At 39.4% G+C, this 18,237-nt stretch overlaps 1 protein-coding gene across 4 annotated transcripts in view; it reads right to left on the bottom strand.

The window, feature by feature from the left end:
* Positions 1-18,237, bottom strand: part of TERF1 (telomeric repeat binding factor 1) — a 40,555-nt gene that overhangs the window by 2,046 nt on the left and 20,272 nt on the right. The window contains exons 7-9 of one of the 4 annotated variants that reach the window (XM_060127923.1): positions 17,587-17,646; positions 15,790-15,881; positions 6,743-6,852 (exon numbers count right to left, since the gene is read on the bottom strand). In XM_060127923.1, the coding sequence (XP_059983906.1) occupies positions 6,743-6,852; positions 15,790-15,881; positions 17,587-17,646 (262 nt within the window). The remainder of the gene's footprint in view (positions 1-6,742; positions 6,853-15,789; positions 15,882-17,586; positions 17,647-18,237) is intronic. The other 3 variants (XM_060127925.1, XM_060127924.1, XM_060127926.1) reach the window with 3 other exon arrangements.

Below are 18,237 nucleotides of genomic sequence, written 5' to 3'. Positions count from 1 at the left end.
TTTTGGAGAAAATGACTGAAGAATTTTAAAAGTAAAATTCATTATTATACACAGAAAAAGACTGCAGACACCTGGCATTTGCTATAGGTGACCAACTAATCACCCCTTCTGCTGACATGCTGAGGAGCAATATGATCACCTGAGTGATTATTTACTGTTTCTGAACTATGAATAATCTCCCCGCTGACTCACATTTGCTTTAAAAATCCACTCATCATCAGTCACAAGAAGCCAAATACTGTAAGATTTCACTTACACGAGATATCTAGAGGAGTCAAATTCCCAGAAACAGCAGAATGGTGGCTGCCAGGGAATGGGAGGAAGGGGGAAATGTCTTATGAGTAGAGTGTTTCAGTTTTGCAAGGTGAAAAAGTTCCAGAAGTTGTTGCACAACAACGTGAATGCATTTAATGCCAGTGAATCATACACTTAAAAATGATTAAGGTGATAAGTTTTATGCTATGTTTTACTACAAATAAATAAAATTTTTAAAATGAGCAAAGGACTTGAGTAGACAATTCTCCAAAACAGATATACAAATGGCCAATAAGCACTTGAAAAAAATGCTCAACATCACTAATCATTAGGGAAGTGCAAATCCAAACCACCAGGAAATGTCACCTCAAACCCATTAGGATGTCCACCACCAAAAAAACTAGAAAATAATAGGTGGTGGCGAGGACGAGAAACTGGAACTCACGTGCTGTTAATGGGAATGAAAAACTGTGTGACTGCTAGGGAAAATACTATGGTGGTTCCTCAAAAATTAAAAGTACCATGTAACCCAATTCTACTTGTGGGTATATATCCAAAAGAACTGAAAGCAGAGACTTGAAGAGAAATTTGTACACCCCTGTTGATAGCAGTATTACACATAATAGCCAAAAGGTGGAAGCAACCTAAGTGTCCACTGATGGAGAACTGCATAAGCAAAATGTGGTATATAAATACGAGACATTATGCAGCCTTAAAAAAGGAAGAAAATGCTGACACGTACTACAGTGTAAATGAACCTTGAGGACATTATGCTAAGTGAAACAAGTCAAACACAAAAGAACAAATACTGTAGGATTCCACTTATATGAGGTACCTAAAACAGTCAAATTCAGAGACAGAAAGTAGAAAAGTTGGTTGCCAGAGGCTTGGGGGGGAGGGGTGAATGAGGAGTTATTGTTTAATAGGTACAGAGTTTTAGTTTTGCAAGATAAAAAGAGCTCTGTAGGGCTTCCCTGGTGGCGCAGTGGTTGAGAGTCCGCCTGCCGATGCAGGGGACACGGGTTCATGCCCCGGTCCGGGCAGATCCCACATGCCGTGGAGTGGCTGGGCCCGTGAGCCATGGCCGCTGAGCCTGCACGTCCGGAGCCTGTGCTCCGCAGCGGGAGAGGCCACAACAGTGAGAGGCCCGTGTACCGCAAAAAAAAAAAAAAAAAAAAAAGCTCCGTGGATAGATGGTGGTAATGGTAGCGCAAGATGTGTTTAATGATGCTGAACGATACATTTTAAAATGGCTAGGATGGCAAATTTTGTTTTGTGTATTTTATTACAATTAAAGAAAAAAAGAATCCAGCTCAGCTGTCTGATACACTATCAAAGAGAACCTCCAAATGCTTGTAGACAAACGTGAGATGAAAACTATCTTGTGTATGGCTCAGGGCCATAAGATTGGCAGTGTCCATCATTATACCTCTTGTGGGTCTGAGCCGCCACCTATCAGCAACTGTGCTGCCTACAAGGGCACGGCTAATCAACCTCTAGACAAAGACATTTTTTTGTGGTATGGAAAAAAAAAAAAAGATAATGTATTTCAGGACACAAGCAAAAACTGTGCCCTTAGTACTATTCTCTTTTGTCTTTTGCTTTACTTGAAAAATAAAAAATAAAGTCAATTAAGAGAATCATAACAACCCTAGCCATGCCCACAACTCAAGATACAAACAGCATACAACAAATTAAAATGCACCAATCTTTTCTTTCCATAAGGTTAAAAAGTTTATATTACTTATACTTCAAAAATTGTGTATTATTTCTAGTGCCTTTTAGAGGAAAAAACAATGCTTCAATAATGCTTTAAAAACGGTATTTACTTACACCAATGGAATCCTTGGGTTTAGTGCTATGTCAGTAAATGGCAGAAGCATTTTACAGTTTCTGATCTGTTGAAATGTACACATTCCAGCCTAGTTTGGTCTATTTTTAAAGCCTGATTTGGTGTGAATAATCAAGTAGAAAATCTAAACTTGGATAATATGTAGTGAGCAACTACCTTTCACTGGTCCAGATAAATCATTTCAAAGACCTCTATTTTAGATCATAAATAGTAAAGTCTATACTTTTGTTTTTTAATTTTTGGCTGCACCCCACGGCATGTGGGACCTTAGTTCCCAACCAAGGATCGAACCTGTGCCCCCTGCATTGGAAGGCAGAGTCTTAACCACTGCACTGCCAGGGAAGTCCCAGTAAGTCTATACTTTGGAGAAGTAATTGCTTCTCATAAGGCCACCGGGTAAGCTCTAGGCTTGCTCTACTGCTTTCTCCATCGATGACTTGGTGACTCAAAGGTGTGCCCCTACTTGCCCCCTTCACTTTCCTCAGATGACGGGGAGCCAGAGCTAAGGGCTCATCGCTTTCCCATGATGCAAGACCTTCAGATTGGCTACTTTGTTCAGGAATATGGAGATCTTAGCCTGTGATGCTGAGGAGGCTGCTGCAGGCCCAGTGGTGCCAGAGACTGAAGTGTTCCAGAAACCAAGAACCATAGTGGTGCCCAAACAGAAAGAAACCCTGTGTGTGTCTCTGAGACTAGAACACGCCAGTTTTCTAACATTTACTTTCTGCCTCAGAGGAAAGATATAGGAGGCAAACATAATCACATAAAATACTAATTTTAAAAAAGCAGCTGGATTTAGAGACCCGATTCCCAGTCTTCACTGTAAACCACATATTTCTGTGGGCTCATAACTGAATATTATATATTGGCACCATCCAACTCAGGACATTTCTTCCCACAGGCCAACTGGATTCTTTCCCCTAAACAAAAAGTTTTTATACTGAGCAGGCGCTGTGTCATGACTGTGGTTGTGCAGTTCTTATATCCTCTAAACTTCACAGGTTCATAAAACAGGAAAAAGTAAACTACCAGTCTGAAAGCACAGCCCATTCCCCCCATTGTTTGCAGTAATGTGTGGAAGTTATTTTAAACAGTGTGCCCTTGTGTTGCTCAACTCTAGCTGGCCCACCAACCCAGGTTCCATGTTTAAACATCAACTGATTGTAAGAAGGGGCTTTGGAAGAGCTTTATAAACTGAAATATCCTTCCATTTCATCACTCAGATTCCTGAACAGGAGTTGGGAACAATGCTTTTTCATCTTTCTTATCCTCTCTTTTTTCTCTTACTGTGAAAAATAACAGGCAACCTCAAGTCACACATTGGACCCACTGCCTGCTGAGACAGGACTGTGGGTTTCTTGGTCATACCTGTGTAGGTGCTCAACGTAGTGTAGACATGTTTTAAAATAAAACATGATGTATATTAAAAAATGATATCATTTGTAATTTAAAAATTATTGTATCGTGGGCTTCCCTGGTGGCGCAGTGGTTGAGAGTCCGCCTGCCAATGCAGGGGGCATGGGTTCGTGCCCTGGTCTGGGAGGATCCCACATGCCGCGGAGCGGCTGGGCCCGTGAGCCATGGCCGCTGAGCCTGCACATCCGGAGCCTGTGCTCCGCAATGGGAGAGGCCACAACAGTGAGAGGCCCGCGTACCACAAAAAACAAACAAACAAACAAAATATTGTATCGTAATTCCCATTACATACCATCTATGGGAAAAAAGTCTTTATTGTAGAAAGGTTCTTACTTTTCTTCTTGAATAAAGTTACAAAAGGAAGGCCTCTTTTCAAACTGTGATGAGGCAGGCAAAAATATCTTTGTCTGTTTAACATACAAATGCAGTGAGAAGAAACTGTGCAAGACTACTGCAATAAAAAATTTTAAAGAACCAAAATCTCAACACAAAGTAAGATAAAATCATTTACTCATCTGAAACAAATTATCCCACCAAAAAGCCAACAGTGGAAAGCTAAAAATAAAACCAGACACAGAATTGTTTTTTGACATAGTAAATAGTGATAGATGATATCACCTGTATTCTATGTTATGTAGTTGATATTCCATATTTTGTTTCAAATACAAAAAAGACAGAACCAAAAAAAAAAAAAAGACAGAACCTTTTCTTGATATATACCTATAAATAACACCTATAATCCCATTTAGAACTGTTGCCAGAAGAACAACAGGGAAAGATAAAATGTATGAGGCAGAGACTTCTGGATTTTAGACCAACCTGGAGAGCTTGGAAATATCACCCCAGTCGTCATAACAAGAAAAATGGTGAACAAACTGTAAAGTCAATAACTCTTCCTAGATCCATTAGAAAATTAATGTCACAGGGCAAACAGAAAGGTGGATACAGAGAATCATAGGTTACTGGAAGCAGAAGGCCAGGAGAAGCAGCTCACAGCTGGGGCCAGTACTGGGAGGAACATTTAACTGTGATGGACAAATTGAGGGAGGCTCATTGTGAACAAGCTTGAGTTAAAAACTCCAGGGGCTCAATCTTAGGGGGCCCACAAACTTGTGAGTTTTCTCTCCAAAAGCCCCACCAGGTTCTCATGGTGAAGATGACAGAATAATCTCCTCCTGCTTCTAGCAGGCGGAAGAGGAAAATACCCATTTCAAAATACATCCGGAGCATTCTGTTCTCATTAACAAAGCCTGCCCTCGGACCCCCCTGGTGGCACAGTGGTTAAGAATCCACCTGCCAACACAGGGGACACGGGTTTGAGCCCTGGTCCGGAAAGATCCCACATGCCGCGGAGCAACTAAGCCCGTGTGCCACAGCTACTGAGCCTGCGCTCTAGAGCCCGCGAGCCACAACTACTGAAGCCTGCGTGCCTAGAGCTCGGCTCTGCAACAAGGGAAGTACCTGCAATGAGAAGGCCGTGCACTGCAATGAAGAGTAGCCCCCGCTCGCCACAACTAGAGAAAGCCCGCACGCAGCAACAAAGACCCAACGCAGCCAAAAATAAATAAATAAATTTATTAAAAAAACAAAACAGGTGCAGGAAGCTCAGAGAACACAAAGAAGGATAAATATCAAAAAATCTACATCTTGGCACATCATATTCAAAGTGGGAAAAAAATCAAAGACAAAAAATATATATGACTTTTGGTTGCATATAGTGGCATACGGTCAACATTTCCTCATTCTCCTTTGGGAATTCACCCAACAGCAACAAGGAAAGAAATGAAATCCCAAACTCGTAAAATTAAGAGAACCCTTTGGCCTGAACCATAACATAGGTGAATGGGGTCTATTATTGGTGGAAACTGACAAAAGGTATGTGAAGAAGTGGGGCACAGCCACTCTACCTATAGATCACAGAAAGCCCGTGGCATACACTTTTCCAAAGTAAGGAACATATCCTGAGGTATACACCTTAAATCCCCAGTCTGCAACAGCAGGAGCCTCTCTCAACCAGCATTACCTCCAAAAAGTAGAGGTGGTGGACCTAAATTAGGAATCATGCAGACAAGCAATAGTTGCAGGAAGCAAAGCAAAAACTGGAGTTGACTGCTATGTTCACTGCAGGAGAAGGCATAGTCAAAATAAACTTGGGTCACAGGAGATATCCCTAGTAACCTAGAACTTGACCCTAGCCCAGCACCTCAACAATGAACCATTTGCAAATAGCTTATCAAAAAAAAAAAAAAAAGCATCTTAAATAAAGAAGAGTAAGAAGAAAAGTATAGGATCATCTTCCACTGCCAACATGATAAAACAAGGACCAGATTTACTCACCTGCTGTGAACAGCTAGAATACCGGATAAAATACAGTAAACAATGGTTTCAGAAACTGGACGGATGGCACAGGACTATAATCACTGAGAGGGCAAACAAATGAAATGAATCCTAAAAGGAACCCATTTTAGCTTTCTGAATAGAAAAATTCTTTACCAAATGATTTTTTTTTTTTTTTAAAGCACAGAAAAATCTTATTTAAATTGAATCTATGGAGGCTTCCCTGGTGGTGCAGTGGTTAAGAATCCACCTGATAATGCAGGGGACATGGGTTCAAGCCCTGGTCTGGGAAGATCCCACATGTTGTGGAGCAACTAAGCCCGTGCGCCACAACTACTGAGCCTGTGCTCTAGAGCCCATGCGCCACAACTACTGAACCCGTGCGCCTAGAGCCTGTGCTCCGCAACAAGAGAAGCCACCACAATAAGAAGCCTGTGCACCTCAACGAAGAGTAGCCCCTGCTCGCTGCAACTAGAGAAAGCCCGTGAGCAGCAACGAAGACCCAACACAGCCAAAAATAAATGAATTAAATAAGTAAATAAATAAATAGAATCTATGTTAGGAAGATACAAATATAAAAACTTATCAAGTAGATTTAAGTTCCACCCTACATCTGATGAACTGATTTTATGATGACAGTAATACAATAATTCTAAATAAATGTCACTAACATCCAGCTTAAGAAAATCTTTAAAATGTGGGTGAACTCTGAATAGGCAAATTGGTCAACAAATCTAAGATGGCAAAATTAAAGATGGCAAAGAGAAAACATTTTATCCTCAAGATTTTTTAGGGTTGAACAGAAATAATGTGAAATAATCACAATTATTCAAGTTATGACTTTAATATCCATTAAGTATTATTTAATTATAATAAACATACCTGTTTTTTTCTAGGTTGATGTTTTTCAGGAGTTAGACGCTGACTATTTAAAACACGTATTCTCTCGCTTTCAGTGGCTTGCCTACTCTTCTCTTTTTTCTTTCTTCCACCTAAAAGTAGAAATGCTGTCATCAAAAATTGTCTCACATTAAAAGAATTATATAATTTTTTTTTTGGCCACACCGTGCAGCATGTGCGATCTTAGTTCCCTGACCAGGGATTGAACCCATGCCCCCTGCAGTGGAAGCATGGAGTCTTAACCACTGGACCACCAGGGAAGTCCCAGAAGAATATTTTTAAAGGTTACCATGAAATTCCTATCTACTGGTTAGCTATTTTTTTAAAAAAAGAACTCTGTGTAGTTATTTTCCTTTGAATCTGGAAGCAGCGTGATATAGTGCAAAGATCAGTCTTTGAAAATCAGGGGTGTGTGTGTTTCCTTTCCAACCTGGACCTGGCAGAACCGCTCCTGTAAAGGGTGTCAAGAAGAAGGGCCATTCTAGGATAGAAAGCCCAGAGATAAACCCACGCACCTATGGTCAACTAATCTATGACAAAGGAGGCAAGGATACACAATGGAGAAAAGACAGTCTCGTCAATAAGTGGTGCAGGGAAAACTGGACAGCTACATGTAAAAGAATGAAATTAGAACACTCCCTAACACCATACACAAAAATAAACTCAAAATGGATTAGAGACCTAAATGTAAGACCGGACACTATAAAACTCTTAGAGAAAAACACAGGAAGAACACTCTTTGACATAAATCACAGCAAGATCTTTTTTGATCCACTTCCTAGAGTAATGGAAATAAAAACAAAAATAAACAAATGGGACCTAATGAAACTTAAAAGCTTTTGCAAAGCAAACTACAAACAAGACAAAAAGACAACCCTCAGAATGGGAGAAAATATTTGCAAACGAATCAACGGACAGAGGATTAATCCCCCAAATATATAAACAGCTCATGCAGCACAATATTAAAAAAACCACCCAATCAAAAAATGGGCAGGGCTTCCCTGGTGGCGCAGTGGTTGAGAGTCCGCCTGCCGATGCAGGGGACACGGGTTCATGCCCCAGTCCGGGAAGATCCAACATGCCGCGGAGCGTCTGGGCCCGTGAGCCATGGCCGCTGAGCCTGCGCATCTGGAGCCTGTGCTCCACAATGGGAGAGGCCCCAACAGTGAGAGGCCCGCGTACCGCAGGAAAAAAAAAAAAAAAAAGGGCAGAGAGAATGGACTTGAGGACACGGGGAGGGGGAAGGGTAAGCTGGGATGACGTGAGAGAGTGGCATGGACTTATGAATATTACCAAATGTAAAATAGATAGCTACTGGGAAGCAGCCGCATAGCACAGGGAGATCAGCTCGGTGCTTTGTGACCACCACCTAGAGGGGTGGGATAGGGAGGGTGGGAGGAAGATGCAAGAGGGAGGAGATATGGGGATATATGTATAGCTGATTCATTTTGTTATAAAGCAGAAACTAACACAACACACCATTGTGAAGCAATCATACTCCAATAAAGATGTTAAAAAAATTAAATTAATTAACATAAAAAAGATGTACAATATTGTAAACCTTGACAATGTAAAAGTAGGGTATAGAGGACAGCAGTGAGAAGGCAGAAAACGTGGGTAGAAGAAAAGTGAGGTGAAGGAGTGGTAATTTCCTCCTTTCACATTATAGGGAGTCAGGAGGTATTATCTAAAATCAAATAAAATATAGCAGTATATTATTTCAAGTTATAAAGACAACCAATAGTAGATTTAAAACTAATAAAACTCTGGAAGTGAGTATTAAAGTTCCTAGTTTAAGAGCAATTGTTGAAAGAAATGCAAATACAAACATATTATTTAGAATTTATATTAGTACCAACCAGAAGTAAAAAATAAACTTTTAAAACAGTTATATCTGCTATAATAGGGCAACACAAGGTATCCTTGCAGTGATGCAACTACTTTATATCTTGGTTGAATCAATGTCAGTACACTACTTGTGATACTGTACTACAGAATTGCAAGGTGTTGCCCAGTTATATTCTTAATTCTACCAAAGATTCTACCAAGTTAATATATTTACTTTCTTTTTCCCCTTTCCTGAGGTATGAGTGACAAATAAAATTGTAAGATGTTTAAAGTGTAAAAGAAAAAAAAGGGCAGAAGACCCAAACAGACATTTCTCCACAAAAGACATACAGATGGCCAAGAAGCACATGAAAAGATGCTCAACATCACTAATTATTAGAGAAATGCAAATCAAAAGTACAATGAGGTATCACGTCACACCAGTTAGAATGGGCATCATCAGAAGAAAATCTACAAACAGCAAATGCTGGAGAGGGTATGGAGAAAAGGAAACCCTCTTGTACTGTCGGTGGGAATGTAAACTGATACAGCCACTATGGAGAACAGTATAGAGGTTCCTTAAAAAACTAAAAACAGAATTACCATATGACCCAGCAATCCCACTACTGGGCATATATCCAGAGAAAACCGTAATTCAAAAAAACACATGCACCCCAATGTTCACTGCAGCACTATTTACAATAGCCAGGTCATAGAAGCAACTTAAATGCCCATCGACAGACAAATGGATAAAGAACATGTGGTACATATATACAATGGAATATTACTCAGCCATAAAAAGGAACGAAATATTACTCAGCCATAAAAAGAAACGTCATTTGTAGAGATGTGGATGGATCTAGAGACAGTCATACGGAGTGAAGTAAGTCAGAAAGAGAAAAACAAATAGCGTATATTAACGTATATATGTGGAACCTAGAAAAATGGTACAGATGCCCCAGTTTGCAGGGCAGAAATTGAGACACAGATGCAGAGAACAAACATAGGGACACCAAGGGGGGAGAGTGGGGCAGGGGGTGATGGGATGAATCGGGAGATAGGGATTGACATATATACACTAATATGTATAAAATAGATAACTAATAAGAAAAAAAATATGTGTTTAACTAAACTGAAGTATAATTCTGACAAACTTTTTGATAGCAGCAGTAATTAGGTTCTGTAATAGGTCAGCTTAAATATAATTCCCAAGATCCTTAGTTAACTTTAAAATCTAGTATAAACGGTAAGTATAATTTTGGATATCTGGGTAATTTCTAAGTAAGACAGGATGCTCAAACATAGGTCATGAGGTATAGTCTGTATCTAGCTTTGCTTCTTCTTTTTTTTTTTTTTTTTTTTTTTTTTTTTGCGGTATGCGGGCCTCTCACTGTTGTGGCCTCTCCCGCTGCGGAGCGCAGGCTCAGCGGCCATGGCTCACGGGCCCAGCCCCGCCGCAGCATGTGGGATCTTCCTGGACCGGGGCACGAACCCGTGTCCCCTGCATCGGCAGGCGGACTCTCAACCACTGCACCACCAGGGAAGCCCTATTGATTCTTTTATGCCTTTAAATGTCATCTCACCTCCTAGTGCCTGCCTTTTCATTATCTGTTTAAAAAAGGAATAATATTTACCTTATACAATTGTAATTTCTTAATATAATGTTTAAGGAGTATTTGACACAATGTAAGAAGTAAACCCTTCCCTCTTTCCCTCTTATTCACAGTTTAGTAAGACAAGAAATAAATGTATATGCAACTCAAAAGAAACAGAATGGTAATTATTGAAAGAAAATTGTGTGTACAGTTGACCCTTGAATAACATGGGTTTGAATTATATGGGCCCACTTATACACGGATTTTTTTCAATAAACATAGTACCTGTATTTTCATTTTACAGATCTTTAAGTGTGGGGAAGAGTTTGTGTTCGATTAGCAATCACAATATGTGGAATCAAAAGAACTAGGGTTTGAGTTCTGATTCTGCTAACTGTTTTAGCTTCCTGCCCTCAGGTGAATCACTTATCAATTCTTTTGTTTTTGAGGCAGAGATAGCAGGATGCATTGACTGCACAGGAGTCGGTGCCCCGATCCCCATGTTGTTTAAGGGTCAACTGTATAGAAAACCTAAAAGAATATACACATAGAATTAAAAAGGGTTTAGCAAGATGGTTGCATATGAGATCAATAAACAAAACTCAACAGTGTTTCTGTACATTAGCAACAGTTTAAATATTTAACTAAAATAGTCAAGAGATAATATTTACAATAGTAATAAAATATTTAACATTCTTAGGGATAAATCCAGCAAATGCAGTCAAGATCTGTATGTAGTAAATTATAAGCTTTACTATATATATGCGTGTGTGCATGCACATATACAAGTTATAAGAATATATATATGTAAGACAATCTAAATAAAGAAATATGCTTTTTGTTCATGTAGAGGAAGACAATATAATTGTGTCAGCTGTCTCCGAAATTGTCTACTAGGACTTCCCCAGTGGCGCAGTGGTTAAGAATCCGCCTGCCAATGCAGGTGACAGGGGTTTGAGCCCTGGTGCTGCAGAACAACTAAGCCCATGCGCCACAACTACTGAGCCTGCACTCTAGAGCCCACGAGCCACAACTACTGAGCCTGCATGCTGCAACTACTGAAGCCTGTGAACCTAGAGCCCACGCTCCGCAACAAGAGAAGCCACCGCAGTGAGAAGCCCGCGCACCGCAACGAAGAGTAGCCCCTGCTCGCCGCAACCAGGGAAAGCCTGTGCACGACAACGAAGACCCAACACAGCCAAAAATAAAATTAATTAATTTAATAAAACAAAAAAAGAAAACTGTCTACTATTACAATGTAATTTTAAATCAAAAATTCAACAGGGTTCTTTGTAGAATTTAACAAGGTTATTCTAAAATTATGTATTAGGAGAGTTAGTCCATCATGGGCCCTGAGCATCCCTTCAGTTCTTGCTGAATGTACAACAAGGCTTACTCATTCCCTGATACTAAACAGTTTCTACAGTTAGTCAGGAACCTAAATAGGTCAAGGGAACCACGGTCTGACCACCATGTAACTAACTCTCTCCTGGGGAAGGCAACTGGATTATTTGCTACGTTTTGCTTACTCCTTACTCAAAAAGTGCCCTTGGCCCCAGGTTCCTCCTTGCAGTACAACCTACTGCCTGCAGAGCATCTACCTGGGCCCACTGCACTGTCTTTGGGACCTGGCGAGGGGAACCAGCACAACTACGCTGATGCCATATGCTGTTGCTATCTGTTGTGCTGTAATAAACCGTCTTGTTCTGACCCAAGTCTTGTTGTCTACTTTTGGCACCTATGGAGTGGTAGCAGCTTCACTGCTTGCAATCTTCTATAAAGTGGTTTTCTTCCCCCTGACAATATGGAAGACCAAAACACCAAGAATACTCAAGATACTCCTAAAGAATAACAGAAAGATGAAGGAAATTGCCCTATCACACACTGAGTTATTACTAAACTACAGTAATTGAGACAATATGGTATCAGTGCAGGAACAGATCATATGTGTTGGTGAGGTTAATGGAAACCACAGCAGTTATTTTGAACAGAGATTTTCATATTGGGAACTGTTCTAACAGGTGCTAGAGGACCAAAAAGGCAAAAATAAATTAACGGAGATTAATAATTAAGAGAAATTCATATATAGGTGGAGATTTCAATACTTCTCTCTCAGTAATTAGTGAACAAGAAGACAAAAAATAAGCATGCATACAGAACACCTGAGAAGCACTATGAATCAATTTGACCTAATCGACATTTTATAACACTCCACTCAACAATAGCAAAATTCACATTCTTCTTAAATGCACATCAACAGTCACCAAGACAGACCATATTCTGGGCCATAAAGCAAATCTTAAATTAAAAAAGAAAAAGAAAGAAATCCTCAAAGCATATTCTCAGGTCGGAACCGAATTAATTGGAAATCATTAATAGACAGGTATCTAGAATATCCTAAAATTTTTGGAAATTAAACAAAGAGCTGCTTCTTCTTTTTTTAAAAAATAAATTATTTATTTATTTTTATTTTTGGCTGCGTTGCATCTTTGTTGCTGCACGCGGGCTTTTCTCTAGCTGCGGCGAGAGGGGGCTACTCTTCGTCGCAGTGCACGGGCTTCTCATTAGGTGGCTTCTCTTGTTGCAGAGCACGGGCTCTAGGAGCGCGGGCTTCAGTGGTTGTGGCACTAGGCTCAGTAGTTGTGGCTCGTGGGCTCTAAAGCACAGGCTCAGTAGTTGTGGCGCACGGGCTTAGTTACTCCGCGGCATGTGGCATCTCCCCAGACCAGGGCTCGAACCTGTGTCCCCTGCATTGGCAGGCGGATTCTTAACCACTGTGCCACCAGGGAAGCCCAAATGAAGAACTTCTTAATAGCCCAGAAGATCAAAGAAAAAAGTTTCAAGGGAAATAAAAAAATATATTTTGATGAAAATGAAAATATAACATAAAAATTTGTGGGATGCAACTAAGGCAGTAATTAAAGGAAAATTTATAGCATTAAATGCACATATTAGAAAAACTTGGGCAACTATGAAGAAAAAGCAACTCATATACAAAGGGGGAAAATGTCAGGTTGATGTCAGATTGTCCACAGCAGCGCTCATAAAGTCAGAAAATAATGGAGCAAAATCTGCAAAGTTGTAAGGAAAAGTATTTCCAAAGAATACTACATTTAGCCAAAATTTTTGTGCTAATTTCACCCATTACAGCTGAAATCAATCAGTAGTCTAAAGTTGAAATTTAGTTATAGAGGCAAACTGACCCAACCTATCAAAGCAATTCATATTATTTATTCTTCATTTTGGAGGAATCATATGGCTTACTGATATATTTCTTATGAAACAGCATTTATGTGAAGTTCATTGAATCCTTCAGTTTCACCTTCAAAAAGTTAAATGTAAATATATTTTAAAGTACATATGTAATCTCATCACATTTTTATAAATTTTTATTTGCTTTGATTCTATCTATTCTTCCATTGAGGCAGTCTATCTATCTCAGTATTTAAGGACATGGGCTCTGAAGTCAGAAATGTCTGATTTTAAATTCTGGCTCTGGTTCTGTTCATGACCTGTGTGACCAAGGGCTTTTTACACTTAACCTCTTTTTGTCTCAGCTTCCTCATCTGTAAAATGGGAGTGATTAAAAAAAAAAAAGTACTGATCCAGATTGTTTTGAGGATTGAGTTTATAGATAAAAAGCTTTTAACTCAAATATTAATCATTTCACTGAATGCTGGTTAGACTTTTCTGCATAGAAAGCATTTAAGTGATTTTTTTTTCAATTTTTCTGAATTACTTGATTTTTTAAAAGTACATAGCAATTTTACAAAACTGAAAAAAAATTGTTTTTAAAAGATGTCTAAAAAATTTTTTTTAAATGTTTAGCATGAACGAAATAAATATCCTCTATTAGGAAAAAGAGGATACCTAGGTAACATTTAAGCAACTTGGACTTTTTTGGAAGGTATATGTATATATTACTAACATCTAACAGAAAGTCAAGAAATGTACTAAAACTCACAGGATCTTCTAGGTTCAGTATCCATAGTCACTGTCAAGCCACTCTACAATGTGATTATGGTCTTCATTGGTTCAATTACTGATCAGCTAGAGTGTAAAAAAGTGTATGCTTCCATTTCTTTGAACTTTTTATTATGAAATTAAAAGTCCAGGAAAATCCCCAAATTATTTTACTCTAGAATTATGATTCCTAGTCATTTTGCAGCTAGGAACTCCACCAACATGAAGCAAATATTTCTTTGAGTTTAACTTTACCATCTTTAAAGTGAGGACGATGATAATATCTATAGATGTAAATGTTTTAGAGCTGTAATTTACAAATACTAGCTAACAGTGGCCCTATCATCAGCCATCAGCTAAGAATAAATTTATTCAATTAATATTTACTTCAGGCATACTATGTACCTGGAATCAAGTTGGTACATCTATTATTTTTATACTGATCAGTAAGTATTTAGATTTGGATCAATAAAGTTTAAAAATCGTTGCATTAGAACATAGTACGGGTTCAATAAACATTTTTTGAAGGAATATATACCAAGGAGGAACTTACAATTATATTACAATCGAAAATAATTACAGACTGCTTTTAAGAATTTTTTTTTTTTTGGTTATTGTTGCTTGTTTTTTAAATCTAGCAATGCCTTTTATAAGGATAATAAATTCTAAATGCAATGAGGAATAAATTCTAAATGCAATCTGCAATGCCAGAGTCTATACATAGTCAATCCTCATTATATTCATGGATTCTGGTATTTGAAAATTCACCTACCTGCTGAAAAGTTGTAACAAAAATCAAAACTTGCAGTGCTTTTGTGGACACCGGTGGACATGCACAGAGTGGCAAAATATTTGAGTTCATGTTCCCAGCTGAGGTTAAACAAGGTGAAGCTCTGCTTTCTTATTTTAGCTTCAAGGCTAGAAATAATTGTTCTTTTTACGGTCTATTTAGTGCCATATTTTTGTGCTGTTTTGGGGGTAATTCTGCTGTTTAAAATTTTCCCCAAGTGTATTGTGGAAGTGCTGTCTAGTGTTCTTGAGTGCAAGAAGGCTATGTACGATGTTCCTTACAGAGAAAAGTATGTGGTTAGGTAAGCTTCATTCAGGCGTGAGTTACAGTGTTGTTGGCCTGGGTTCAATGTTAATGAATCAACAATGTATATTAAATAAGGTTTCTTTAAACAGAAACAGGGACTTCCGTGGCGGTCCAGTGGTTAAGACTCCGTGCTTCCACTGTGGGGGGCACGGGTTCCATTCCTGGTCGGGGAACTAAGATCCCGCATGCCACATGGTGCGGCCTAAATAAATAAACAGAAACACATAAAACAAGGTTATGTATTGAATAGTTGACCAAAATGTTGTAACCATAGGCTCAAAAGAACCTAACCCTGTATTCCCCTGTAATAATTCAGCATTCACTAAGTGTTCACAATGACCTTATAGAACATTACCGTAAATAATAAGAACCAACTGTAACTTTCTAAATTAAGCACCACCTCTAATTATCTCTTTGAAGTCATGACATTTAATCCCTTCGTGCTTTAGTTTTCTGATGTGTGTTTGTGTGTTGTGGGGTGTGGTCAAGGGCTGGATCGCTTTCAAGTATCGATTCTCCACTCTGAAAACTGTAATAAATGTACTTACTTTGAAGAGTTTCCGCTCTTTCCTCTTTCTTATCAACATCTTGTTGTCGGTTTCCATGTTTCAACTTAGATAAGAAGAGATTTTTGTGAGACCTAAATGAAACACAAAAGCTTGTGACTTGTTCTGCAAAGACTAGAAAAGCTATAGAAAAAGATAGATGATTTGTCTCAATCTCTATCCAGGACCTGCTTCTACTTTGGTCTGTTTCCCTTTGGTGCTCTCCTTGCACTAATTTTTGCCCCATGCCCCATCTTTTTTTTTTTTTTTTTTTTTTGCGGTACACGGGCCTCTCACTGCCGTGGCCTCTACCGTCGCGGAGCACAGGCTCCGAACGTGCAGGCCCAGCGGCCATGGCCCAGCCGCTCCGCTGCACATGGGATCCTCCCGGACAGGGGCACGAACCCGCGTTCCCTGCATCGGCAGACGGACTCAACCACTGCGCCACCAGGGAAGCCCTAATGCCCCATCGTAATCTTTAGCCTCTTAAGATTTTTCTTCTTCAGACTTCCCTCTCTCCCATTTATTTTCTCCATCTCATCTACTCAGAAATCAAGATTCTTTTGGCATTCCAGTTAGAGAAATTCCAAAATTCCTTTATACATGATGGTAGTTATCACTTATCTTCATAGATTCCAGAAAGGGCTTTCCGGAAAGGTAAGACTGTTTGGAAATACAGGATGTGACAGAATTTTTTGACAACCTGCAATGTTCGTATTATTCAAACTTACTAAAGGAACAGACTAAAATGGAAAAAAAAAAGTTCAACTGAGCTTAGGCAGCTATTTTATCACCACCTAAAATCTACACTTTGACCCCTGTAAGTGCTCTATGCAACCTACTAATGCTTTCCCGCCGTCCCCAAACTTTCTATTGTGCTCTCTGGAATGCCAGTCTCAACTTCGTCGTCTGTCTAAAGTCTAGCTCTCCCCAGGAACAATATTTCTCTCCTTTGTGGCCTCCTTAAGTACAGATTAGCTTCATCTTCCGCAAACCACAGGCTCCGAGAGGTGGGTCTTTATACTTTCCATTTCCTAATGGATGCCACCTTCAGGATCCTGCTTCCACAGAAATCTTAGCCTTTGAGGATTCATGCCACTGAGGTGTATCGCTATCTACCATGCTCCATAATCTTTCACTATCCTTCCAAGCACCTCCCATGATTCGCAGATCTTTCTCTATCCCCAAGTGCCACCATCACCATGAATTATTTCCGTGTTTCCATGGATAACCCAGATAACAAACTGGCCCCTCAACTCCTCATCTCCAGTGACCTCCTCCACACCAAGTCAGCCACCCCCGCCCCACGGTTCCATTTAGCATCCCAACTGCTCTACACTATGAAATCATTCATGCAGACGTTCTGCTCTCTGAACATGTGACATTGTCTGTTATAGCATTTCTAATAGATTAAACAGCTTTTTAAGTAATTTCATAAAAATAGCAATTTGGGGCATTCATCAGAAATGTAAGCTCCATCCCCTTCCTGCCCCAGCATCACACCCTTGTTTCTGACAGAATAAGAGTTTACTAATTATTTTTTTTAAGTTCAGGTACTCCCTCCACGTGCACTCCTTGTAGAAATAATGTGAAACAACCCAGGATCCCAAGACGCAGGTCTCCATAGTTTGGCTTTTCAAGACCCATCAGGGTCTTAAATATCTGTGGAGGTTAAGTAGGACCCTGCGATAATTCTTCAAACCATACCATTTGCGTGGCAGCTATTATAACCTACCTAGGTTTGCATGAATTGTTTCAAAGATTTTAAACACAGAGAAGAAAAATGTCAATTTACTTCACCTCAATAAGGATACTGTATCCCCTGAGGATTCAGTTACCGCAGACTGTTTGTCACTAACACTTTAAAAGAAGAAAACATTTGTAAGAATGTAAACAAGAGAAACTTTTCATCAGGATTGTACTTTCCACATAATCAAGCCATTTTTCAACTTATAAAATGTATCTCTGGAAAGAAACTCTGGTAAAATTAAGACCTTTACAGTCTATTACAACATGGATAATTTTTGCCCAGATGTGCTTACCAGAGACATTAAATCAATGTCTTCCCCAAATATAAGTTCAGCAGAATTGAGCTGTAACTGAGCATTCACAATGTCACTCTTTCAAAAACTCTCTCATGGATCTTTATTTCTATGAATTCAAGTTTAATTTCTTATCCTCCCCAGCAGTCTCCAACCAGCCTTTTTAATAAAATTCCTCCCCTCTGCTACAGTTAAAATTAGCTCCGACAAACACAGCAGGACCATCTACAGCTCGATGCCTTCACTGGAACTCTTCCTCTCTCCTGAAATGACATTTCTTCTTCCATCCACCTGTAAAAACCTTAACCATCCTTCAAGGTCCGGCTCCATGTTCACACTTTCTTGAAGCTGTCCCTCAAACTCCTTCAGCATTTAAGTCTATCTTTAAACTTTAACAACAAATTATGTA

The sequence above is a fragment of the Lagenorhynchus albirostris genome, chromosome 17 (genome assembly GCF_949774975.1).
Source record: "Lagenorhynchus albirostris chromosome 17, mLagAlb1.1, whole genome shotgun sequence".
In the NCBI taxonomy this organism is placed as follows: Eukaryota; Metazoa; Chordata; class Mammalia; order Artiodactyla; family Delphinidae; genus Lagenorhynchus; species Lagenorhynchus albirostris.
Note: the sequence above shows the minus strand (reverse complement) of the source record. Positions and strands in the feature narration are given on the sequence as shown.